General features: G+C 39.7%; 1 protein-coding gene across 9 annotated transcripts in view; it reads left to right on the top strand.

The window, feature by feature from the left end:
* Window positions 1-27,362, top strand: part of MTA1 (metastasis associated 1) — an 82,852-nt gene that overhangs the window by 20,410 nt on the left and 35,080 nt on the right. For all 9 annotated transcript variants that reach the window (XR_010474304.1, XR_010474305.1, XM_065072273.1 and 6 more), the window contains exons 3-10: window positions 374-467; window positions 8,195-8,321; window positions 8,493-8,556; window positions 14,303-14,420; window positions 15,997-16,099; window positions 19,132-19,231; window positions 20,547-20,735; window positions 21,832-21,906. Coding sequence is in view for 7 of the 9 variants with exons in the window: in XM_065072273.1 (XP_064928345.1) it covers window positions 374-467; window positions 8,195-8,321; window positions 8,493-8,556; window positions 14,303-14,420; window positions 15,997-16,099; window positions 19,132-19,231; window positions 20,547-20,735; window positions 21,832-21,906 (870 nt within the window). In the remaining 2 variants the exon portion in view is untranslated. The remainder of the gene's footprint in view (window positions 1-373; window positions 468-8,194; window positions 8,322-8,492; window positions 8,557-14,302; window positions 14,421-15,996; window positions 16,100-19,131; window positions 19,232-20,546; window positions 20,736-21,831; window positions 21,907-27,362) is intronic.

Here is a 27,362-nt window from a genome sequence, read left to right on the forward strand (position 1 = left end):
TTTTATAAGGATTTTAAAGATCTTTTTGAATTCTACTAAATGTAGGCATCACCTGAAAAGTAGCATGATGGCTTTTTAGTATGTTTTAATTGCAAGGATATGTTTTTTTCTCACCCCTTGAAACATCTATAACTGCTAAAGATGGTTATTGTGCAGAAGCAATTAGGATGGGAGGGCTGAACTCTGTTTCCCTACCCTGGAATGGATCACACTGGAGTTCATGTGTTAGATAATATGTGCAGCTGGAGGGGGCGAAAAAGTGACGCCATGTAGCTCTTGTGCAAAACTGCAAATTTTTATGTAGTTTCTCGTTTGGTGTATAGAGTTCAGTTCTTGATTTGTGCTCAAATTTTTTTCTTTTTTCCTATTTCAGACTGCCAATGGAAATGTGGAAGCAAAGGTGGTTTGTTTCTACAGGAGAAGAGACATATCGAGTACACTTATTGTATTGGCAGACAAACATGCAAGTAAGCTTGTTTGTGTCCACATTGCTTCTATGCAAAATTGCCAAACTTGGGGCAGAACTTTGATGCTTGTAACTGCAACAGCAATATTACTATTTTTAAATGTCCTATTCATGTACGCATCTTCAGGAAATTGCATCACTTGTTTAGCTGAATTATCTTTCTGTCTCTCTCACCCCTTAAACCTTTTAAAACCTCATTTGGTGTATGGTTTGGTTATCATGGTAAGGAGAGGACAGAAGTTTTCAGTTAGGGCTAAATAAAGGCATCTTATTTGCTTCATAAAAGTGAATTTCTTAATTTTTGTCCTGAGAGAAAGTGTTCTCCCTGTCTCATATTACTTCTTATGAATTATTTGGTTTGGTTAGAAGGTTAAAAAACCCTCAAACTGTCTTTATGAGTAAGTCAGATAGTCTGATAATAGGAAACAGACTTGAAACATGGCCAACTTGAAACTTGGCTAGCAGGAATTGTCTTTATATTTCAATGTTAGTAATAATTTTTGTAGTGACATAGATTTTGTCTGAACATGCTTAGTAAATACATCTTAAAAGCACTGAATTTTAGGACATCCTATCATTGTTTTGAATACTTCCAAGTCCTTTTGTTAGGAAAAAAGTAGCATCTAGGCTGAGAGGAGACTTGAAAACCATAACTTTTGTTTTTTTGAGTACTGTACCTTCTGATTTTTAAAAAGTAAACATGAAGCTAAACTATCATAAAGAAGTGTGAACAACCCCTTAAATTTTATTTTGTCTTCCTTTGCATGTATGTGTAGAATAACTCATTTCTTTATTTCTGTTATTTTGTAGAATGTTGTGTTAAGTTGGCATGTGCTGCTCTGCCAATGTGGTTAGAGGCATGTGATATACCTGGCTGAGTAGAGATGGAAGCCGCCTGAAAAAAAGATTCAGTGTTACAGTTATCTTTCAATTGTAGAAATAGTTTTCAAATTCTAAAAAGTGTATACAAAACCCAGTTATATGTCAGTGGATGAGATGTTTGCCTATAAAAATCTGTAAGGCAAAATACTGCCAAAAAATATTAGATAGTTTCAAGAAAAAAAAAGCACGCAAACAAGCTGAGAAGCTGCTGTGGGTCTGTGCATTCCAAACTCAGAAGGGGGTGAGCGTGGTGCATTCGCTGGCTCTCACAGGAGAATCCACCTCTGGGGGAGAAATTGTGCAACATATGACACATCATTGCCACTTTGTCTGCGGTGATTCCAGCCTCTTTGACTCCATTCTAGTTGCCGGTGAAATTTGCTTAAAATTTATCAAGAAGCATGAACAGCCGTATCAATCCATGTAACTCAAGGCTTCCCTGTAGGCCCATACATAAATGAAAAAGAAGCATCAGATCTAGGCCTGTCAAAATTATGATTTAGCTGCCAAGCATCATTGTCTTTTAATGTACTTCTTGGTGTATGTATGAATATACTGTGATGTGTATGTCGTACGGATATACATAGTTGCACTCTGTGGGGATTGATTAAATCAGATATTCAGTTTTAGCAATGAATGTAATGTCTTGCTGTGTTCTCAGGGCTGTACTGCCCTTGGGGAAAACATGCAGCAAAACCAGCCCCTTGTTATTGATAAATTTGAATATTTTCTGTCGTAGATTCAAGTCCAAGTAAGTCCCTCCATTGCAACCATACCTCGGAAGAGAAGTTGTGTGGCATTGAGATTTGGCTGTGTTGCAGAATTGTGGTAGCAGGCGATGCTTTTTGATACCTCTTCAGTGCAGCAGTACTCATTTTATCTGAGAATACTGAAGCTTAAGAGAAGCTTCACTGTAAACAACCTGACTATTGATTCCTTCATGTGTGTTACTTTACTAGGTTTAGTAAAGGAAGCAGGTAGGAACGATTCAAAGAAACGCATGTCTGAGGCTGAAAATGAAAAATATTTGAACCCATTTAAATGCTCTTTGGACCTGCAAAGGCTGATTTCTTTTTGTGATAAGAAATTTAAGATTTCTTTCTACTGCAAACAAATAATTCATTGTTCATATGAATATGTGTTTGAAAAACAGGAAAATCCTTCTGTAGCACAATGCTATTAATAGAGCCACCAGAGACAACTGAGGCTCTCTCTTAGTGTAAATTTCATTAGTAACTAACATTTTTTCCAGTATGTTTCTTTCTGGTGCAGAATAAAATTGCTACTAAATGACTTCCATTTATTTAGATAGATGTGCTGTTGTGTGGCTTCTGTGCTCCTTAAGGAAGGAGAAGAGGGTGAATTTAAGCTTTTGGACAGCTGCTAGTTCTTTATTCTGAAAAAAATAATATCTGCATGAAACAATGAAATTAAATTTTGTGGATGTTAAGATTCTAGTACAGATACTCAACACTGTCACTGACTTTGAGTTCATTTCCATAAAGTCTCCTGTTGCCTCATTCTGATGCATTTGCAGTAGATGTACGTATCTGCATCGCTGATCTTTTAACTGCCTTTGTTCAGCTGATTAATGGAGCTTTCTGACTGCAGACATTTCTGGATTCACACAGTCTTCTCTTTAAGATGCCTTTATTTCAGACCTACCGTTGAGATCAGTGCAGTGAGAGAACCAAATAATGGGAAGATAGGGCCAGAATGGGAACAGAAAAGTATATGTATATATTTTTTTTTTCTTTTCCAGTAAAGGAAGGAAAAAATATGATTGTGAAATGAATGTTGCAAAGTTTAAAAAAGAAATTTAGAAGTGATTGCACCTTTGACTGGTATAATTCATCATATATCTGAAACAAACTAGTCTGAGATGTTGTCTTTTCTCATAAATCTTTGTAAAGAGAAATGAGTTGGAAACAACTTATTCTGTAGTTGGTGACTGTAAATTAGTACCTGATGTATGCAACCTGATTCTTGGATTCGATCTGTGATCTTACTATTTTTATCATATGATGTAAAGCCTGTCTAGGCTGTCCTATAAATCTTTCAGCCTTATAATGGCTTCCATACATTGGTAGCACTTTTTATTCATAAGCCTCTTAAATCACCTCACAAATTATTCTGGGGAATTTTGCCACCTGTTTCTGAAATGAACCTGCGTTGCCAATGGGAGACTATTTAGTGTTCTTGCCCAGAGACTTTGTAGTGGTTTAAGATAGAATATTGTATGCAAACAAGATTGCAGGCAGAACTTGATGGAAGAGAAGTGCGAAAGTTAATTTACTCTTCAAGCTATTGCTGTATTTTCTCCCTCTATAGTTTCTGTATAATATCTTGAGTAGTTTTTAAAAATAATTAAGTAAATATTTCCAACAGCAGGAATACAACTTCCTGCCTCCCCTTCGAACCAGTCACCCCACGCCACCTCTACTTACTTGTCATCTGTCTTACGACCACAGTTTTTGCTTCATTAAAAACATCCTGATGTTGGTAGTGGTTGGGGAGCTGAGGAGTTGGTGCTGTCCGGTTTGGCAGGTTTATGGTGAGCTGTCAGCAGCCCATGTTTGGGTGCCAGGCACACATGGCAGCGTGGTTTTTTAAGTACCAAAGCTTCTAAAAATAAATGTCTTGCAGTGGTGAGGTGTCATTACTCAATCAGTCCATGAGTTGCATGAGACCTGGAGGCCTCAACAAGTAGGGGGTCTATTAAGTTTGTTTGTTTGTTTTTAATTTTAGAGTCTAAATGCAGTTTGACAAGAGCTTCACAAATGAGTTCTTTATATTCATATTTATTCCATTCTATTCCCCTGCTCCTCCATTTTCTCCCAACACCACACATGCAGATTTAGGAGGAGTCAAATTCATTAATCCACTAAAGACACTTTTGACTCTGTTGTTACTGAGAGGAGGAAACTGATTTTTCTCTTCTGGGGGTGGTACAGAGAGGAAAGATAAGCTAAGTGTCCAAACTAGTGTTTGCTTGTGCTGTGTGGGACCTGTAATAGTGGCCATGGCTGCAAAAGATGATCACGAGTTGTTTTTGGAAGAGATCATAGTGGGATGTCTTGGTAACAGGGCAAACTCCTTCTGAAGTGTCAAGTTGTAAGGATTTCTATTTGTTAAAACTTTCACCATATTTTCTATAGCTATGAATCAATATATGTTTTTTTGTAGAGAGAAAATGAATGAGGATGAGGCTTAACACAGACCATTTGAAACTGGACCTGGAGAAAAAATGTGGTGGTCTGTTGTTAATTTCTTCAAATGCAACACTTCTATAATGTCCTTATGAGCCGCTTAGTTGGGCTGTTAAAGCACCCAGAGTTTAAACTTTCTTCACTCCTGAAAGGAACTGTCGCACAGGTCAATAGCACTGTATCTAATGCATTTCTAGTGTTTTGACCACATTTTTTTCCTTTTTTAGTTACATTTTGTTGTTAGTAATGCCACACTAACTAATTCTTCTGTTACTACAGTCTGTCTCCCAAGCTGGACACCGTGGTGTGCTCTCTAAAGCTAATTTCTGGCTCTGGTTTGCCTCTGTGCATTTCTGAATTCTGTCGTGTAGCTACTTGTACGACATACAGAATGCAGAGAAAGGGCTGGTCCTTTCTACCTCTGATGTTGTAGAGCCCAGCTGATTTATATCAAATTGCTATTCTTTCTTGTGTCTAGCAAATATTGATGTTTAATTTCGCATCTCACACACCCAGTCATTTTAAATTACAATTACTGCCTCTTGGGTTTCTCCTGCCAACTCAAAGTTTACTTTTTCTAATTATTTTCCCCCATATATGTTAGCCATCACATGAGTCTTGCTGTTTGTGTCCAACCTGCCTGTCTCTTGTTTCCAATGTAAGTCATCTTCAGGCTTTGTTAATGTGCTGTTAATGATTCTGTCATCAAATATAAAATAATACTTAATCTAATACACTCCTTGCAGGATTCCACTGGCTGCTTCTGCATAGCTGATATATTACTGTTTGTATTAAGACTAAATGTTTAGTTTTAAATCTGCATGAGCACATCTATCAAGCAGAGAGATTAATTTTGAATTAAAGCTTTATGAGAGAACTGAAGTCCCAATATACTGTATCTACTGTATTCCCACACCACTTATTCTGCAGTATTATCAAAAATGCAAGCATGTCTTTCTGAAAATATTTCTTACGTATTTTTAATACATACATTTATATGTTTTTAAGACCATGGTCCTTATTTCTCAGGGGCTACCATTCTTGAGGATGAAGTAAGTCTGCTTCACTCAGAGCTCTGAGTGCTTCACATGCATGCCAGTGGAACGCAGATGTGTCAGACGGGCTTGTCCTGGAACCCGAGGCTGGGCCAGCCCCTGCTGCTGTTTGGGGTCTGTCTTAAGCCTCCACTGTTTGCACAGAGTGGGTGTTAGTTACCCGTTTTGTCAAAGACACTTTTGCATGACTTCAGGGAGACAGAAAGGGTCCCGTACTGGATCCAGCCCTGTATTCTCTCCTCCTTCTCATGGTTCCAAATGCACGAGCCAGGTTCGGTCTTTTCAGTACTAAATCATGGCTGTGAGAGGGAGAGAAAATGCTTGTTTGTGTAGAATTTTTTGTTTGTTATTTCTTGGAATATTCCTGCCTCTGTCTGCAGGGACTATGACAACTTTATGTCTTGGTGCGGAGGAGTTGTTTGTTACCTGTAGAAATGTCTGTCTTAAAAAAAAAAACAACTATGCCTTTTTGTTTTGAAAGGCTGTGCATAGCGGAGCTGGCATAAGAAGAAAATATGTGCTTCCCACCTTCTTTATTGTATTACAAAAGCTAGACACATAAATAAAACGCTGCCTGGAAGATGAGCCTAGCTGAAGGGATGTGTTCCTGACATTAGCTTGGTTGTGCTGGGTGGCTTCATTTTGTTTGTAGATTTGATTGCCACATGGTGGTTAATATATTTTTTTAATAAATGTAATTTGTAAAAGCTCTTGGCTATTAAATACACTGAAGATATTAAGTATTTTAGCGTGCTCCTTATAGCATTTTTCCCATGTTACACAGTGCACTACTCTCATTCTCCAAAAACTGTTTTAAGTGTAGCCATGGATGTCTCTTCATTTGCACATCCTTCAGTTTTTAGGCAAGCCAGCTTGGAACTTGCTGACTTGTTTATGGATTGCTGCTGGTATATTTATAGTGTAGGTCAGCAGCCACAATATTAGTTTTCAACTAAAACAGAATCCACTTCAGTAAATAGATTACAGAATTATGAAACTGTGGCACAAATGTAAATTTGGTGCTCTAGTTCCTAGGAAAATCTGAAAAGATGTGTGCTGCTGTTTCCTTAACAGCTCCTGGGGTATAAGAGCTAGTGCATGTTGCAGTCTGGTTTAATTATGCTGCTGGTTTTTTCCTTCCTTGCTGGAGCAGCTTATCTGAGGGACGTGTAAACCACTGGTCTTTTTCCAGGACAGTAAAACAGTGATAAATTGTGGGGAACCTGAAGGAGATATTATTTTTTGTCACCCCCTTTGGCACAATGGTGGCCTATTTAAAACTAAATGCAGTGTTAACGTTTTATAAAATTGAGATCTCTGCTTTTGTTTGCTTTGTTTGGGGATATCTATAAGGATTACAGTTAACTAATCTTAAGGGTATATAAATCATAGCTGTGCCTGTATGTATTTCTGACTAGAAGTGTTTCTTGGCAACAACTATTGAATTAAGCTGCAGGCATAAGTCTGCCCTTTTAGAGTACTGCTGCTGTAAAATTACAGTTTTACTATTCACGTATGAGACTTTACAGCTCATTCTGCTACAGTCTGGGAAACTTCTGCTGTGGTTTTGGAAAAGACAGTAACTGCCTTAATTTCTTAGGGCAGGAAAATAAGTCTGATGTTTCTTTTCACAGTCCTTCATCTTAGAGAGCCTTTGCAGCTGTCTTGGAGTATTTTGCCTTCTATAGTTTAATCTTGCATAATTGACAGGATGCTTGCTGATTATCACAAAGCATACTAATAATTTGCTTCTTACAAGGAAAATGCCTAGAGATGTTTTTGATCAGTTATGTATCCGCATGTATGTGGTTTCATATATTTACTTTGGCATTCATTTAAAAACTGGTTGAATGGAAACTGGATAGCTCAAAGCCAGAAGCGGTGGATCCTGACGGCAGAATAAAGCGAGTTTTTGAAATGCGGGAGTATTGCAGTCGAACCCATCTGGTGTGGTAGGGCAGGGTGGGCTGCAAGACCGGCCTAAGGCACTTGGTTACATGCCAGTTAATCTTGTGACTGTGATCAATTGGCTGTGGTTGGGGTGAAGAGAATCAAATTTAGCACTAAATGAATAACTTTTTCAGTGGACATTTCCTGCAAAAGCTGTTGAGGTTGGGACAGGACAGCCTGATACCCTGAAAGAGGAGCAGAGCGTAAGATAGCTGATGCATGGCAAAGTGGAAAGACTTTGCCTTTACTGCCTCACCCATCATGTGTCAGGTCCTTATTGATGGATTTTACAGTGCGGTGATTTTACGGTCCAAGAGCAGCTCCCTTCAGAGTTTGGCTGTTGGGACCAGATCTGTGTGACTTCAGGTTGGTGCGCCAGTGTGACCTGTGTGTACCTGGAATGCTCTGATCCGAGCGGCGAATAAATACAGTTCTTCACAGGCATAACTTAAAGGATCTATACTAGTTATCTGATTGTTCAGTTGGCTGAAATGTGAGGATTCAGATGAAGGTGACTTCGTCTAAATAACGTGTATTATTTAGCAAAGGTTTTGGAGCAGCTCATCCTGACTGTCTCAGAATCAATACTCGTACTGCTCTCTTGATCATCAGTTTTGTCTCTTTATAACTAGGAGAAATGGAAGAAGAGATGGAAAATCCAGAAATGGTTGATTTACCAGAGAAACAGAAGCATCAGCTAAGACATCGTGAGTTGTTTCTCTCACGACAGCTGGAATCTCTGCCAGCCACACACATTAGGTAATGACTATTTTCTTCCACTGCTTTTTATTCTAAGACCTAATGGCATCAATATTATTCAAGTATTCTTCAATATAAGATTAAATTCTGTGTACAACTTCAGTAATACCATCTTGTGAATCACATGAGCATTTAAGATGTCTTTTCATGAAATGTGTTTCTCTTTTTTAGAGGCAAATGCAGCGTTACTCTGTTAAATGAGACAGAATCGCTTAAGTCATATCTGGAACGGGAGGTATGAACCATTTTGTGAATTGTCAAGTTCGCCTAGTTTATTCTGGTACATTTTAGGATTGGTGGCTTTTCACAAGTCCTAAAAATAAGGTGGTTCTTTCCTTTCTACTTGTATGGGCAGTGACAGTGGGAAACTTTAGGCTCTATATAATTTTAATTCTGATATAAGACACTGTGGATCTAGAGGCCAGACCTGATGTTTATATCCTTGTGACAGAGCTGCCTCTTGCATAAAGAGCCTCACTTGCTCATCAGCCTGGCAGTCTGAAAGTTCAGAACTGGAGGCTCATATCCCAGGTGAGACAGGGTGGGAGATGGAGTAAATGTGAAGAGGGACCAAGCCAGCAAGCTGTATTTCTATATATTTGCTTTATCTGAAAGCCTACAGATTTATGTTAGTATGGTTTAAGCTTGATGTCAGCTCAGATTTCTGAGGAGCTTAGTTCCCTGGTTTTTGAGTTCACTGTTGTCTACCTGTAGTCTTCATGTGCCGCCACAGGCACTTAGCTCCTTCAATAAACTACTTGTCAGTTGACTTCCAAGTCCTGCAGAAATTTTACAGACTGTTTAAATGTACCTCAAACCCAACACCTGAAATGGAATTTTGTTGCACTGCCAATCAGTATTCAGAATATAAATCTTGGGGTTTACTTTTTCAGATATTTTGGGATTTTAAAAATTACGATTGTAAGTATTTTAAATATTTTTACATACCTTTAACTGTGGCTAGACCTCTGGCTGCCAGATGGATTAGACAGTCTTGGAATTTGACAATCTGGGAAGTAATTAGGAGATTAGCAAACAATTTCAGGATATTATTATTTGAATACATCTGCAAGTGGTACGGATGCATTTGAAAACATTAGAATGTTATACAAGAAAGGAAATATTGTAATTAAAAAATAAGGTAATGGTCATTACTGGCACTTAAGAAACAAGGAGAAAACAGGTCATTTTTTTGCAAGGAGCATGCTGTAGTCTGTCTCACAGGCTTTCTTTTTAAATGCTTTTTTAGTTTTCTTTAGTATTTATTTAAGCGTAAGATTAATTTTAATCTGATACTCTAGTTCGAGAGAATTTTAAGCAAAGCACAGGGATTAAATAGTCAGGTTTCTCTTTGGAATGTGAAACCAAAAACATGTCGAATCTGCTCAGGGCTGCCAAATGGCAGCGCATCAAACAAGGGCTGTTGTATTCAGAAATGCGTGTTACCAGCTTGCAGCCTGGGATATGCCAATTTGAAAGCAGAAGTTAATCAAACTGTAATTATTTTAGATTTTCTAGTACCCAGATTTTAAGTATAATAGTATTCATTCTCAATTGCTCCCAACACATTTTTGTAATCACTAAAATTACAGGTACATTGAGACAGAGAAGGAACTGACTTTTTCTGATCATGTAACAGCTCAGTTGCAGATTTAAGAATAGAAAGAGATTTCTCTTTTTTATCCTTTTGAACACTCAAAATGCAAGATGAGTGATGCGGGTTATTTTTGAAACGGAGCAGGCACACAGAGATTTCACAGAATGAGAGAGTTCCCTGAATGTGTCCTGTCACTTAGCACTGTATTTTGCTGTGGTGCAAACAAACTTGGACAGATGGTAAAGAAACCAAAAGCTCAGGAACACAAATGTGCTTGGGTGGAGGGTAGAGAGATTAAGAAAATGAGATAGTTATTGCCTGGTGAATTTGTAGCACTGGATGGTATTCTTTTGAATTGTTTCTCCTTTTTTTTTTTTGTTTTTTCTTAATCTGTTATTTGCTTTCAATTTTTTTTTCTTTAACGTGGCTTCTTTCAACAAAGTCTTAAGCATTTCTAGGGATTCTGTAATTTGATTTCTTGTATATTATGAGTACTAAAAGTAGTTTTTCAGCCCAAGGCTGTGTGCCTCCAAGGAGGTTAAATATGCAGATAGGAGTTTTTAGGGAGATAGTAAGCATAGCAAAATTACATCAGTGTTATCTCTGTTCTCCTCCTTCCTCCCTCTCTCCATCATCTTCCTCAGGAAGATTGCTCTGTTACATTCAGAGTGGGAGCTGAAGTGGGACCAGCAGTGACTATTTTACTGTGCCTGCAAAACTGGGGTTGTAGCAGGAGTGAGGAGTAGGAGGAAAAGTTAAAAAAGCTATTGGAAACCCTCAATTTCTTGTAGATACTCAATTCCCAGGGAGATCAAGAGAAGGGCATGGCCGGTTACGGCAAAAGTGTTAGATTTCCCTCTTCTGCAGTAAACTATCCTGTATGTACCATATATTTTACTGGTCTGCTAGGATATATCCATAGGCTTGTGTGAATTTTACATGCTGTGTAGATGTCTAGCATTTTGGTTCCTTTTGGTACCCTTCCTGAAAAGAAAATGCTATATGGTTAAAATATACTGCCCCTCTTCACCCGAGCTGACATCAGTAAGTTTGCAAGCCGTAGTGAACTAACAGTTCTTTCTGTCCTGTGCTTCCGCTTTGGGTTCGTTTTCTTTTTCCAGTCCTTCTGCAGTTTCTTGGGGTCTTTGGTTCTTGGCTGTAGCTACAGGCAGCTTAGCGGCTTGGGTAGGGAAGCTCTGGGCCTATGTGTCTGTATAACACTTTGGAGAAGTAGAGAGTCATGGTTTAATTTTAACTCCTGGCAGGTCATTATAGTTTTTCCAAAAATGTTGGGTGTTTTGTGGGATCTGAAATTAAGAGAAGACCTTTATTTTTCTTCTCTGATGCAAGCTCAACACGAAGAGTTTTGACAGATAACATGAGGGGGATTTTGCAGAGCCATGTTATTTCATTGTGAATATCGCTTCTTGTGAAACCTTTCTGAAAAATAATAGTGATAATCAAGAATTAAAGTGAGCTTCAGAGTATACAAGGATCTGCTGTGTTCCTTAGACTGTAGTTTGCATTGGCACTAAATTGACATTTATTTATGTTTTCAGAAATCACACTCAGTTTGCATTAGCTGATTTTCATGTTTCTGTGTACAAAGATGGTAGAGGTGTTGCATTGCCTCTGGGGATTGCAGTCTAGCTTTATTCACACTTGAGCCCCTAAGCTTCCATATTTTTCTCTCTTGGAGACAAGAGACCAGAGGCTTTTAATTATTTCGTTGAACCTGCTTAATATGAGACAGGGTATAAAAAGACGGCCTGAGAGTGTTAGAGAAGGCTGGGGTTTATTTTGTGGAGAAAATACATCAAGATAATCTACAAAAGAGAAGCACTATGTCATCTAACAGTCAAATACAATGGAAAAAATGCTTCCATGATGAACAATTTTCCCTGGTCAAGAAAGACTGTGTTAAGAAATCACCTGTAGAACTGGCCTTCCTTGGGGCCCACAGTGTTATTATGCTACAGTGTTTGGTTTGCATATCTGCTGGGCAAGGTGCCTGAAAAGCATTAGTGTTGCACTGCATATACTTTGTCCTACAGTTCGGTATTCTGGAGCTGGAACAAATAAAACACTCACTATATTTGTAACGTGGAGTCTTTTGAGACAAAAGCTTTTCCTATGTTTTATTTATGCAACAATGCGTTCTCAAAATATTGTAATCTCTTGAACTTTGTCTATCTCAGGAAGCAAGAGATGCAAATTTCTTTACACAGCCATAATACGAATGAGTTTTCATATACTCTGAAGCTCCCTTGCAGTGGTAGGTTGGTGTAGATCAACCCTGGTGCCTGTGGGGGTAGGAATCAATTCTGTCAAAAATGTCATTCATTTAGGATGCATCCAAATAACATTACCCCAAACCCCAGCACAGACAACTTTTCCGACTGACTTGGCTGGGTGTTGGGACAGTGTTTAGCCACGTGTTAGCTATGACTTTAACCTGTTGTGGTGTGGCATAACACGAGATCGTTCCTGCCTTTTGAGTTCGTGCTTTTGCGGTGGGAAAACAGGAGGTTTTCTGCTGGGGGAGATCAGTGTGAGTTCCTTTCTTGCCTCCTGTGCTCTGTAGGTGATACATTCTGTGCAGCAGTTTTTCTCAGGTAGCAAAGCAGGTTTGGCTGGCTTGCTTGACTCTTTCCTGGCTTTTTTTCTTCTCTTCCATAGACGTTGATCTCTTCCCAGAAAAATGCTGGTTTTTGTTAAAATTGGAGCAGAAGTTACTATGTTTAACACTCTTAAATGCTGTAATTGGATGCTGGATGCATTAGGCATGTAAAGAAAACACAGGAGACCTTACCTCCATGGCATCAGTCTTAGATTAGTGTGTGTAATGTGCAGTGCGGGGGAACAGAACTAGTATACACCTTTGAAGCCTAAGTCCACAGAATTTTTGCCATGTTACTGGGGAAACTCACAGTGATTCTTCCTTTTTTGAGATTTGTATGACAGATTGGGAGACTCTCTCTTTCCCTTGCCACCTCTTCATGAAGAGATGCACAGGGCTTGAAACTGATGCTATTTTTTCCCTAATTTTTGTTGCATGCTGTTGCACTTACAAATATAGGGAAAGTGAAAATGAGATGAGCATGAAATTAGATGTATTTAAACAGAGTGCCTGCTGTTGATACAGAAGTATGGGGAAAATAAGCCAGAAGCCCAAGATGTGAAAAGGTGCATTGCATATTCTGTGTTTCTGTTCAGAAGCACTTCTCTTTCCTGGTGACGGTGTTGCTGTGGATGGAGGTTACAGAAAGTCTGTTATTTCATGTCCTGCCAGAGCTCTCTTCCTGCCCCAAACCCCACACTGTACTTTGATGGAGCACACCTGGTCTCTGATGTGTCACTCAGTAGCTATAGCTAAGTACTTACCAATGCAGAAAAGTTTAGTTGTGCAGTGCAGTTTAAAGTAGTTAAAATTTTGGCTGTTTTCTTTCTCCACCCTGGCAGGACATTTGCATTCTAGTATGACTTCTGGCTTTAATTTTACACACCCAGGTAACAGAAGCCAAGAGACTATTTTAGCCTTTTTCTCATCTACTTGAACAAAAGCAACAAACTAATGTATTACCACCTGCAGCTAATTTACCACTGCTGCGGCCAAATCTGCTGCCCCTCTCCCAATAATGAGTAGAAAGAAATGTGGCGATTTAAGCTTAGATGGTAGTGGACAAGAAGTTGGTCATCAGCGCATCCCTGTGACCAGGAAAACCAAAACCCAGCCTGGTCTATATTAGCAGGGGTGTAGTGAGCAGGAGGAAAGGATTCATCTCCCCAGCTCATCACTTGTGGGACCACTTCTGGAGTGCTGTGTCCAGCTTTGGGCCTCCCAGCATGAGAAAGACATGGACATATGGGAGGAAATCCAGCAGAGGCCCCAGAGGTTGTCTGGGCCTTCATGTATGTCTCTGTGGGGTGTTTCATTGATAGAGCTGTAACACTGAAGTTACACTTTAGTTTCTATCAATGTTTTTGTGTGGATATGTCACTAACATCTAGTACTGCTGTTTTGGTACAGGGCAAAGTGCGATTTTGTGTTCTGAAATAGCTGATATTACTAAAAATTATGTCCTGGCCATTTTGAGCCTTGTTTGTGCAAGAGGAGCTTTGTTCACTTCAAATTCAAAGACCATGTATTAAGGGAAGAGCTGCTTTTGAGGAGAGCTGTTACACTTATAATACAGATGAAAGTGGCACCATTTAACATAGGGTTTTAAAACGGGTGGTTCATTTATTGTTTGTTCACTCAGCTTTAAAATATATATAGGTAATAAAACCAAATGTAAAATGTAAAAGCTTGCTAGTATGTGTGCAAAGCTGAATGTAAAAGCTAATAATACTTTTTTTTTTTTTTGTCTCATTTTATTTTTAGGATTTCTTCTTTTATTCGCTAGTATATGATCCTCAACAAAAGACCCTACTCGCTGATAAAGGAGAGATTCGAGTTGGAAACAGATACCAGGCAGATATAACAGACTTGCTAAAAGAGGGTAATTTCCATAACTTATTTAATTTGTCAAGAGGCCATGGCAAATGTGGCCACTGTTATGTGTGCAGCACGCGTAGGTGAGGGAGGTGGAGGTTTCCACTGCCAGGCCATGCGTACGGCGCTGTCCTGGTTTGCTGGTGACTGAAGCTGTTGTGCATTGAATGCAGTTAGTTATGTCTCAAACCAGTCTGTAAGTGGGCATTTGTCCAAATCATAAAACTTGTTGAAACAAATTGAATTAATTGGCTCTCTCAGGGCTTGTGCTCTTTTTATTGAGAGATTTCAGAATTTCCATGGGAAACACAAATTCCCATCCTGTCTGTGAAGCCTTTTGTGTTTTCAATCAAGTTTCACTCCCCTATAAAAACCTCCCAAATTACTGCCAGTTAAATGCTGTCTCCCCTCATCAATTTGCCCATTATTGCTGGGTGCCTTTTCCTTGGAGCTCTCTCCCCATTCCAAGCGTTGGCTGCCAGCCTGGACTTCTCACCTGCGGAACAGGCAGGAGGATTCTGTGCCCAAATGTGCTACCAGACCTCAGCCTGCCCGTGCTTTGTCATGGAGCGGTAGGACCATGAGGACCCCAGCCCAAGGGAAAAGGAGCAGTAACAGTGACTGATGCCATTTACCAAGTACTAATTAACTTTAGATTTGTCTTTGCACTAGCCTACAGACCCAAAAGTGGGTGGAAAAATGGAGAGGGGTGGAGGATTATTGGCATCTAATTGCTCCTTACTCAGGTAACACACAGTGAGAGGTCAGTCTGTAGGCTTCTCCTAAGAGAGCAGGAGTTCTGACCCATGTTGGGAGAACCTTCTCCAGACCATATGGGCAGAGATATGAAAGCAATAAGATGCTTCTGGATTTGCTTAGGAGCTTTGATGCTGTTAGCCTCATGTTAAAATGGGCAAACAAATTGGTCAGAGCTCTTGTTTAATTTGTCTATGAAACTGGTATTTATTCAGGAGCTGGGCAAGTCTCCCAAGAGAGGATGAACTAATTTGAAAGGCATTCGCTTCCCTCAGTGGGCCAACACAGGGCTTCAGAGAAGGATAATCTCCAGATGTTCCAAAGGCAGCAGAAAAAAGAAGAAAAAGTTTCAGTAGCTCCTGTATTTTTCCAGGGTATTTTGGTTTGTGTAGTCAGGAAAATAAAAGCAGGAGTCTGCAGTGATTTCACCCTTAGAAAGCAGCTGACAAGTCGAACCAGCTACTCTAGGCCTGCTCAGAGCAGCTGGGACTGTGCCTGTTTTCCTGGAACTGCTGCAAGATAAAGGAGAAAAAGAGAAACTGGGGAGAGGGACTAAAGAGAGACTTGTCGAGGTGGGAGAAGGATGGCATGTCCTTTGAAACCAATTCTTCACAATCTGATTGCACAATTCAGATGAGCTGTGCTGCTGTGTCTGTTGAGCTGAAATTGTTACAGACAAATGACTGAATGAAATTTTCGCAGTGGCCTGTTAGGCAGAGTAACTGAGATGGGTTAGCAGTTAAATTATTGTGAGATAAAAAAATCTAGAATGTTTATTTCTTTGTAGAATGGTTATACCGGACATTTCTAATTTGTTTTTCAATCAGGTGAGGATGATGGAAGAGATCAGTCAAAACTTGAAACAAAAGTTTGGGAGGCCTTTAACCCGCTAGTAGACAAGCAGATAGACCAGTTCTTGGTGGTAGCACGGTAAGAGCACTTTAACTCTTCCTTGGACAAGTAAATTTTTATAACTCTTCTTTTCTGAGTACTTTTTGTGTTCTTTTTGCTTTACTAGTGTTTGGTTGCTTTATTCATCTGCTCCATTTTGAAATGATGAATATTTTACATGCCTTCCTGGGAATTGCATGCCATTAGGAACAGCTACTGAGATTTGCAACTTTCAGTTAGTCACTTTTATAAAAGAAAAGCCAATGGCATGTAAAAACTGTCCTGTAATTGGTGAGGCTTTTCAGATTCTTTGGCTAGCATGTGGAAGGCTTAGTGAACTAAATTCTTGACAGTTTATTACTCTGTCCATTTTTTCCCATTTTCAAATCCACTGACATTTTAGCATTCATTAATAGCTTGGTAAGAAGTCTGGCAAAGTGTTTTTGATGGAGTATGGATGCTTTCTTGTGCCTAGACTCCAAGAAGTAGGCATAATAAAGTAAAACCCTGCAAATCTATACAGCTGGTGAAATGTGTGCTTTTATTTAAGCCCAAAGCAATCTTCGTTGATTAACTTTTGCTTTTGAAAATGTTCAATAACATTTTAATTGGGATGCATTTATATGAACAGAAGCCTATACTAAATTTTAGGCTCTCATAGCCATGGGTGACTGAACAATTTGGAAGAAAAAGAAAAAAGGTAACACTCTCCAAATTCTCTGTATTTTTGGTAAATTTGTAGGACTGTGTGGGAGAAAGTGGTATGAGTAGATGGATAGGTGGACCTTTTGATGTTTTTAGTCAGTGGAGCAAGTTATCATTTGATATGATTAGGGCAGAGTGTGTAAAGTTACAAGCTGCTAGTAGTATCTAGTTTGCTAGTCTTGAGAGTTCTGCTTATTGGCCACAGTCTGACAGACGTGGATCTTGACTCACAGGGCTGCCTGAATTAGCCCTGGTTCTGTCAGCCTTCTGGTTCTTGTTTTTTCTCCCTTTTGAGTTATCATGCTTTGAATTTCCTCCTGAGCTTCCCTGAGTGTGCATTGCTGTGCCCATTGTGGGGTGAGTTCTTGGGATGCTCCCCAGAGAGGCAATACTAGAGCTTGTGTGAAAGACTCTGTGAACAGGGAGACAGGAGTGAAATTAGCTTGGTTTAAATCAAAAATCTTAACTGCCGGCCAGATTGAAGAAAAATCTCACAGCTGAGAATCCATTAATACATTTTTGCCTGTGGTAAAACACATGCTTTTTGTAGTATAGCCCTTTTTAAGGTTCATAAATTTCATAGTGTTCTGGCTACACTAAAGAATCACCATAAAATTTAAGGTCCTGGAAGTTTCGCTGTGCTGCTTACACAATATATTGCTGTTTCCTTTGACCTGTGCCAATAGTAAAGTCGAACTGGCTGAACTAAGTGATTTATGTGCAACAGATTCATTCTACTCGATCAGACGGACATAGAGAAGTAGATGACAGTGGGGAAAGGATAATCTCCACCGGCGATGTGGAATAAACAGAGGAAGGAGTGATGGGGAGAGCTGGGATATCTCCAGCAAAGGGGATTCCTGCTTCTTAAGGGACCTTTCTTGACAAGGCTGCAGTTTCACAGTTGGCTCTAACCAAATGAAGTACAGGACACCACGGAAAAAATTAAGAGCTTTGTTTTCTGGGTTAGTTTTCATCAGGATGGATTCAAATTGCCACTCAGGCAGAGCGCTGTGGTGTCAGGAAGACCCCCACGGGAAGCGAGAAGACGGCAGTGCCCGGGCAGATGAGGGTTTGCGTGTGGGTTGGTTTAGAGTGGCCATAGAGCTGGTTTGTGGTGGGGCTCTCCACCTTGCGTAGGCTTTTGGTGGGAAAGCTGTTTTTATTAATAGTAATTCTTTCTGGCTCTTCACTGCTGTTCACTGGATTTGCTGATACAGCTGCCTGAAGGTGTGTGCTGTAAGAGCAGTCATTGAAAAGATCAGTATAAAAACTGCTTCTGTGGGGAATCAGCAAAGTGATCCAGTTTATAATTAGACGACACACACACAAGTATCAGTTCAGGTAAAGCTGGGGATGGGGGAGTTGAGGAGCAGGAATGGAGATAAGGACTGGGAGGCTGGGGAGAGGGTGAAGTGTGAATCACCACAGAAACTCGGGTGAGGGAGGCTGGTTTGGATTTTGGCCAAAATCAGATATTTGACAACTACTGCTTAAGCATTTACCTTTCCTACTCCCGCACTGCTTGGCACTAGTGTGTTTGTTTCTCTGTGCACTCAACTAGTTTGTGGAAGTGATGTGAGTGGAGGAAAAGAAAAAAACACCTTTTTGTTGTTGTTGTTGTGGTTGCTGAGGGGAGCTCAGCCCCAGTTCACTGTGCAGGAGCACAGAAGTTTCACCCATGTGGTGTAGCAAGCAGCAAGGGGAGTAGGAATTGCTGCAACTGAGGTTCCTGTTAAAGGTTTCTCTGACTAATCACTTTAGGGATGAAGTGAGGATCATGGGGATTGTGGCCTCAGATGCAGGAATTGCTGGCATTAGGAAGTATTTGAGAATTGCTGTCGTCTTATGCAGGCTATGTAATCTATATGTATTATACAATATGAAGTTGTAAAATAAAGATGGTTTTTAATTTTACTAAAAGTTTTAGAAAAATGTTTGCATTACTGCATGTTTTTTTTTTTCTGCCTGGGCTTGGCATCTGTTTCTGAACCTTTGGGCAATGCCGTGCTGCTCTTGCCCTTGTGGAAGAGACCTGTGCCATTCATAAAGTTCACTTGCACTCAGTTTCTGTTAAAGATAAAGTCTGAGAGATAAGGGATAAAAGAGGAGTTGAGAACTCCCTGGTTGTGATCCTTGAGCCTTTCACTCCTCCACCTAAGCCTCTTTGCTCATGTGAACTGAGTAAAGCGTTCATAATAACAGACCACATCTAAAGAGAACAGTCTCTGGTGCAGAACTAGCGCCAAACCATTTAATCTTGTTACTGAGAAATGGAGTCTGCGGATCTCAAAAAGTGTTGGTTGGGTGTTTATATTTACACTTGCTTTGCATGCAAAGTTAATGCTCTGTGTAATTTCATTCAGGTCTGTTGGTACGTTTGCCCGAGCACTCGATTGCAGTAGTTCAGTCAGACAGCCGAGTTTGCACATGAGCGCTGCAGCAGCCTCTCGGGACATCACGCTGGTAAGACTTTTTTTAAGAGGACCTTAAGTTTTGGAGAGATGCAAAATAATCACCTTAGCAATAACAGTTGGCAAAGAGAGAGGGGCAGATGGATTGTAATTGTGGCCTGCTGTGAAGCAGATCATGTCTTTATAAAGGAACCCTTGATTTACATATGAAGTAACTTTTTTGTGGTCTTGTGCCTCCTATAATCCATCAGGGATAATTCTAGGAGATAATTTTTTAAAACTTCTTTATTAAAATGTTTTGATGACGTGCTTCACTAGCCCATCTCTTGCATGGGCTTAGTAGCTGTCCTGAGAAGAATACAAATGATTACCTGCCTGTCTGCAATGTTCTAATGCCAAAATGACACTCCTCATCACTTCCCCAACACCAGACTATCTCTGGTGTCCTTGGGCAAGATTGTCTGGGGCAAAAACTTGTGGTCAGATAAGAAATTTCTGTTGATCCAGTTCTTCTCTTTGACAAGTTCTATTTTAGAGTACCTGAGGAGTGGTGACATCGTTAATATTTTATAATAATAAACAATTCTGAGTAGACAGAGGAAAAGGAAAACTTGGGCTTCCTGTGCCAGAGGAAGTTTAATGAAAATTTGAATAAAATTTATGAAGTCTCCAGAGAACTGTTATCAAGGCCTCACCTCGTAACTAGAATAATGTGTAATCATATATAGAACAAGTTCTGGGATAGAACACTGTAGATTAATTATGCACATGCACAAAACTAGTATGATGAAAGGCAAATAGCGTCCCGATTAAAACTACAGAAATTGGGAAATAAAGCCAAACTTTCATTTATTAACACCAATTCCTCCCTTGCAAAGTGTTGTCAGCCCTTTTAAATCACACATTGCAGACAATCATAGCTCAGCTTTCTGAGGACTAATTGCACCTGGGAGTAATTATTTTTTCCTACTCAGCTATGATGTATGACTTGGCTTGAATCTTTCTTAGGAGACTGTGTGTGTTGCTCTTCTTAAATATTTTTCTTTTATGTATTTTTTGTGGATTATTTGACAAAGAAAGTGCCTGGCTAAGTTTGTAACAAAAAGATGCCCTCGAACCTACAGTACCTGCTGCAAGGGTTCATGTTCCACAAATTCTGGTGGTGATAGCGAACCTTAGACTTGTACACTGACAACTACAGTGAGTCTGAGGTTGAAGCTAGTTTTTACTGACTTTGTGTTAGGTATAGGATACTGCACCCTCAAATCTCAGTGCAGTGTTTTTGTTGTTGCTGTTTCACTGTTTACAGTTTTTCTCTCCCTAGATGCTTGTCCTTACATTTGTCTTTCTCTTTTACAACCATGTAGTTCCATGCAATGGACACTTTGCACAAAAATGTCTATGACATTTCCAAGGCAATCTCTGCGCTTGTGCCACAAGGTGGGCCAGTCCTGTGCAGAGATGAGATGGAGGAGTGGTCTGCTTCAGAGGCAAACCTCTTTGAGGAAGCACTAGAAAAATATGGAAAAGATTTCACTGACATTCAGCAAGATTTTGTAAGTACATAAAATGAGGGTCCACATGGTGACCAGCTCTGATCACTGACAGAGCTGGTTTACGGCTTGTCTACACTGTGCTGTTTTTCTTCATGTTGAAGAAGAGGGCTTTGAACTGGAGCATGTGTCTTGCTGTAAATTGGGGAAAGGCAGACCTCATACTGATGACAGCCTGTTGTACAGCAGAATTTCAAATCACAGATGATAGCTTTTTCTTTAGAGACGTTAATTTAAAATCATCTGCTCCACTGTTGCTGAGGGAGGATTTAGGAAATTGTTGTGACAGCCTAGCTGCCGTAGATTAATTTGTTTGAAGGATAATAAGTACTGGGCCTTCTGAAACATGAAAATTTAGTCACTTATAATGTGAGTTCAAAAAGGACCTTTTGAAAGTTTTTAAAAGGAATCTTGGGCATCCAAGGGAGGTGTCCTGTATTTTGGCCAAAGCTCCACCCTAGGTGCTCAGCCTGCAGATTGACTGGAGCACTGTAGGGAGGGACAGAATTCACTGTGTCGCTGTTTGAGTCTTCAGGAGCAAAACAAGTAGATTCAGTGTTGCTTGTCCCGTGCTCTAATCTGTTAGGCAGAGGGACTTGGAAAAAGCACAACACTCTCTGTGGTCCTGCTTGAAATCCCTGTGCTTGTTGTGCAGAGGCTGGACCTGGCAGGGTGCAGTTCTATTAGGAATTACTACTTTTCTTTTTTAATTGACCAGTTCCATAGAAGCCAAGCAAATCAGAGCTGTGATACAGTAGTTGTGGCTCTTGCTCCAGTCTTAGCTGCCTGAGCAGAGAGGGTTGGAGCCAGTGGGCTCCCTTCCACGTTGTGCCTCTCTTCAGTGGTTTACTGCAGAGCCATTGCGGCATGAAGATTTACCTGTAACCTGCTCCTCTTCTACACTGAAAACACTATTTTTAGAAAGGGCATTTAATTTAACGTGGGTCCCGTGTGCATCTAATGCCCTTAGGAGATTCAAACACTGTCTTTTTTTTGTTAGGAGGCTTAGTAGTAACAAGACTCTGCTATAAGCTGTCAAAGAAATCTTGTGAATCTCAGTGAGGCTGTGATGACTGCTGCTTTTCCTTTCTGTCCCCAGCTCCCATGGAAGTCCTTAACAAGCATAATAGAATATTACTATATGTGGAAAACTACAGACAGATACGTTCAGCAGGTAAGAGAGTCAGAATCACCTCTTTCATTCTAACAAAGGATTTTTCTTGCCTTTAAAACTAAACATTGTTGCTTTATTCTCCCTCTTGGGGTTCAGTCTTTCCAATAGGTGGGTTCTCTAATGATCTGAAGCACCAAAAAAATCTCTCATCACTAAACTCATCAGCCATTCCATAGATACAAACACGTAGCATTGGCATGTGTCCTTTCTTTTAATGTTTGCTGCTATCTTATTTGTTTGGGGCTTTCAAATGTCTATTTTGGAACTCAGCAGTTTAAGGAAGGGAATATGGTTAGTTTCTGCCTGTAGATAGAGTTCAAGGTCAGCATGAAGTTCAATTTCAGCTTTTTTTTTGGGGGGTGGGCAGTTGGTGTACAACAGACACCTGTGCTAATTCTCCACCTCTGCCTGCCCGTGGCTTTGACTGCAGATGCACGGAGCCTCCCCTGTGTAAGCACCACGAGTAAAGTGTTTGCTTGGGAAGCACTGATGGCTCAAATTCTCAGGCTCGTTATACTTGAGAATCAACTTTGACTAGTGTTTACAATCATTTTTATCTCTACTTGTTTAAATACGAAGGCTGCTTGGTCCCGAAAATAGAGCAAGCACAACGCAAGCAGCATGCAAAATGTTGTGGAGTATTGGTTGCTGAAAACTACTTGTAATATTTAATGGGAAAATTAATTAAAAGAAGGGAGAAATATATAATGGATTTTTCATTATAATCGTCAGTATTACATTTAGGCATCTATTTGAAGTTTTAGAAAAAGTGGAGTTATAGAAATGTCCTGTTGTAACTTGCTTCATTGGAAATTCAGCCTGGGATAAGACTGGATGCCTGAGGCACTGACCAATATTTGGCATGTGCACCTTGGTCTGTAATGTGATTTTTACCATCTTCCTTCTGATTGGAATGCTGTTTAAATTACAGAGGGATCCTCAGGACAAATGAGAACTCTTTTTTTGCATAAATTCTGTATTACTTTCTTTAAAAATATTCACTGCATCCTCATTCTAATATTTCTTCAAGTTCATTCTTTGATTGAAACTTTTCCTTCTGGTGAGGAAATGGGTGGTAGAAAAGTGAGATGGTGGGGAAAAACGGTGCTGGAGAAATGAGGTGATGGTCTTTCCTTCCCCGTTGGGCTGTGGGTGCCATCAATACAGTGAGTACTGCTGTCCTGTCTGATTACCACTCTTTAGGAGACGATAGCTGAGTGTCCTCAGCCTGTACTATGCTCAATACTGAGAGGAATCCGTTTATCTTCACCCCTGCATGTTTTATCTCACGTCACTTGTTTTAGTGATAAAAATCCATCTAGCAATATGATATGTATCAGAAAAGGTGAGAGAAGTTATTTTATCAGTCGGTGAGAACTAGAATCTTGGGCTGTTCCATGAAGATGTCATCCCTGTGCAGTCAGAACAGTAAACAATAGTAGGAATTCTTGGGAAAGGTTAAACCAAAAAGTGTCTCTATTCTGCTCAGAAAGTCCACAATACATTTGCCGCTGTGAAATTCTGTTTCTGCCCATCTTGAGGTATGTAACAGTGGTGGTGGTGGGAATAAAGGATGGGGAGCAGTTTCTTTGGTCTTCGCTCTTGGACACTGTAGGAGACAGATGGGAATGGTGTTCCCAGTGTTTGCTTCCAGGCTTGTGTTCTGGGAGGTCAAAACAGTTGAAAAAATGTGGAAGGAAACTGTTAAATTATTTTGCTTTTTCCACTTTCTCGAGCTTTCGTACTACATAGACAAAATTGCAGAGGGGATAGTTGCATGACAGATTTTGTTCTTGCAGCAGTTAAAAACCACAGCAAATCCACAGTTTCTCATACTGTTTTGCCCTATTTCTATGCAGTGGGTTTTCTATCATGGTTATACTGTAGCTCACATGTGCTGTCCAGCAGTGTACCAGGGAGTGGGATTTAGGGAAAACTTCCAATTAGAGGCTCTGCCTTTAAGAGAGGCTATTGAGTATAAGCCAACCAGGTAGAAATCGCACTACAGTGATATCGCATCAGTTAAATCTAAACCGAACTGAAGACCTCATCTCAAATTCCCAGCTTGTGCAAGCAAATAATACTATTAAACATTTATAAAAAGCCTGGGAGAGCCATCTATATATAGCCACAAAGAAAGCAAAGGATGTTGTAGCTGAAGTAACGGTGTATTACATTTATATTTTACTTGAAGTGTACAAAGTCTTTGGAGCATTTTGCTCACCAGTTTTTCCATCTGTTTCTTCATCGTGTTTTGTCTGTGTAGACTGTTTTCTCAGTCTCCTACCACAAAGTGGTTATGGGGCTCACTGCATTGTTGTACATGAGGTATTGAAGATGTGCTAAGTAAGGATATGAAAAATGTGTATCCTGGGTTGAATCGCTTTCACTTGTCCTCCTCCTAAGATGATGATTAAATTATATTTCATGGCTGTATGTTACTTTCTTAAAAAAATTCATAACTTGCTTATTCTTGCAGAACCTTTGGCTGAATGAACATAAAATTGTCTATTTAAACTGTCTATTTCTGCGAGTTACACAACATAGTAATAAAGTTTTTTGTCATCAGCCAATTGCCTGGTTTGAAGAAAAGCACTTATTTGGGAATCATTTGCATACTTCTGTATTTCCTTTGAGATTTTCTTGGAGCTAGAAAGCACTGTTTTAATCCTGAAGCAGAATCCATCTGTTCCTTGCCATTGAGGAAGCTAAATTTTGAGTCTTCAACAGAAGACCCTTCCTCAGAATGGAACAATAAGGTATACTTGTGCTTGGTATACCTAAGCTCAAAAGGCTTAATTAATACAGCACTTCCATGTCTTGTGAGTAGGATCCTGTGGTTGAGATATGGACAAATTTACTAATTTTGGAGCATGCACTTGAATCGTATTTGGCTTCAGCTATACGATGCTTTTGAAGGTTACCAGCATAATTAGGTGTTCAATCATTTCAAGAGAAGGACTGATCCTATAAGAACAGAACTGCCAGAAGGAATAATTCTACTGCAATGGCAACAACGCATTTGCGGTCTGATGTAGACTCCTGAACGTCTGTCCAAAGTGATCCCAAGAGTTTTTCTTTCAAAGACACTCTTTCAAAGTTGTCTGGAAGAAAAAGAGACTCATTCCAAATTCAGTATTCTTTGTCTCCTTTGAATGCATCCTTTTCTTGAGACAGATTTCCTGTGTCAATTCACATGAGCACATATTTCTGATTCAGAAAGGTTTGAAATGGCATTTATTGAGTAACTGGTATTTGGTGGCTTTCCCCAGTCTTCAAGAGTTGATGTGATGTTTGGGTATGCCTACATTTTCATTCAAAGTAAAGGCTGAGTTCTTACATAGTTGTGAATTCTTATGTGGAAGTGCCATTAGAAAAAGGTAGAAGGAATAATAAGAGAAAATAAGTTTTAACGTACGCATAGTGTTGAGAAGATACTGGGGAAAGTGGAAATGCTGTTCTATTTGACTACATGAGGTAGGGAGCCTGAATCTTGGTGTGGATAGAAAACATCTTTCTTAAGGGAAGCAAACCTTTGTACCTAGCTAAGAGCTGAGAATGACATCTTAATGTACCAGCCTTCATAAAGTACTGTGTGCTAGCAAAGTAGAAATAACATCAAAGAAATGTTTTTTTGCATACATGGGATTTTTATCCACAAACACCTCCTGTTAAGCCTATAGTGACATGGAACCATGGCAAGTCTGACAAGTGACAGAGACCGTAGGTACCACACATCAGTGCTGAGATTGTTGCTGGAGCACAAGCAGCTGGAAACACGTGTCCCAAATGCACCATGGACCTTTTCTGTTCCAGCTCTCCTGCCTCCCAGCAGCGCTTGTACATTCGGAGTTTGGAAAAAAGAAAAATAAATAGTGTGAAAGTTCTCTAAATCCAGAAAATGTGATTTAGAGACTATCTTCCCCATCATCAACTAATAAAGGTTTAATAATTAAGGATGTTTGAGGCATCCCTGTGCTGTCTATCAACCAGCATCCCTGTGCTGTCTATCAATCTTTGTGTTGTGGACCTTGAAATATGCCCTGCATTCCTGGATTTCTTCTGTTATTTTCTCCTTATAAATGCTCATCCTTTAGAAAATGACCACCAACATTTGTTCTGATACGTCATGTATTATAAAACTCTTTCAGGCTGAGTGGGTAGAAGGAAAGATGTTAAGTCTGGGGAGAGGATATATAAAGGACAGATGTTTGCACCAACTCGAATGTACAGTGTTTAGTACTTTAATCCCTTGGTCCCTCTGGGATAGACAAGTTGGTAATATCTCCCTTTTATAGATGGGGAAAATATGATGAAGTAAATAAGAGGATATACTTAAGATGTGCATATATAAATAACTCAGAACCAAAAGATTGCATTTAGGCCAAACTACTAGAAAAAGTTACAAATGTCTGGGGTTGTTTTTGGTGGATGAGGATATTCATAACTACATCAGACAACATTAAGAATTTCTAGCGAAAATACACTTCAGGGACAAATCAATTAATAATTGGCAAAGGACCTCTGTGAAGGGATTATTCTGGAATTGTTCATGATAACATTTCAGGCACCTTTCTTTTGTATCTTGTGGTATCAGTCACTGTCAAAAAATAGGAAACCCATCATATGTGGTCTGTTGGTTGTCCACAGCTGCAAATACTTAGCGCAAAACCCAACTTCTTTTTATTCAGTACATTTTGGTACCTTCTGAAAACCTTTGATTTAGTATTAAAGGCGTATGCTGTGTGTCATGCTCTGTGCTGATCCCCAGAAAGGTGTTGCTGGGTGCAGGTGATATAGGGCACCTTTCCTTGGAGCTCACACAGTGGTCATCCATCACAGAGAAAATCTGTGGTGAGAGGTTAACATTCATCACCAGTTTACTGAAATGTTGCTTAATACCCTAAATTAACTGTCTCACAAGGCAAATGGCTTTTCATTGTGGATGGTAGGATATTTCAGCTGCTGGTAATGCTTTGTGCTTGCATGAAGCTTTTTCCATTCATAGATTTCCAAAACTGTCCTAACGTGATGACTCTAGATAGTCCCCTTGGCAGTTTTTGTCAAGAAAGCTGCAGACATTTCCCCCAACAATCTAGAAATCTAGTGGAAAATAAAACCAAACACAAGCAAAACAAACCAACCAACCAACAAAAAACCCCCAAACAAACACAATCCCAAACAAACAAAACCCCAAACCAAAAAACAACGACAATTCTCTACCAGTGGAAGTTGCCCGAGTTTCTTGTTTAGGTCTCAAGGAAATAGGATTCTTGTACACGGTTCCTCAAGCAGTAATTTAATTTATTTATTTTAATTTATTTTTATTTATTTATTTTAATTTATCTGATGTTAGACTTTCTCATCACTCCTGAGAAGAGGATGAGCTCTGGGGCTGTTGCTCTGCTCACACAACTGCCCGTGGCTGTCTGTGCCTGGGGAGGGAACACCTGTTG

Source organism: Columba livia, chromosome 8 (assembly GCF_036013475.1).
Source record: "Columba livia isolate bColLiv1 breed racing homer chromosome 8, bColLiv1.pat.W.v2, whole genome shotgun sequence".
NCBI lineage: Eukaryota > Metazoa > Chordata > Aves > Columbiformes > Columbidae > Columba > Columba livia.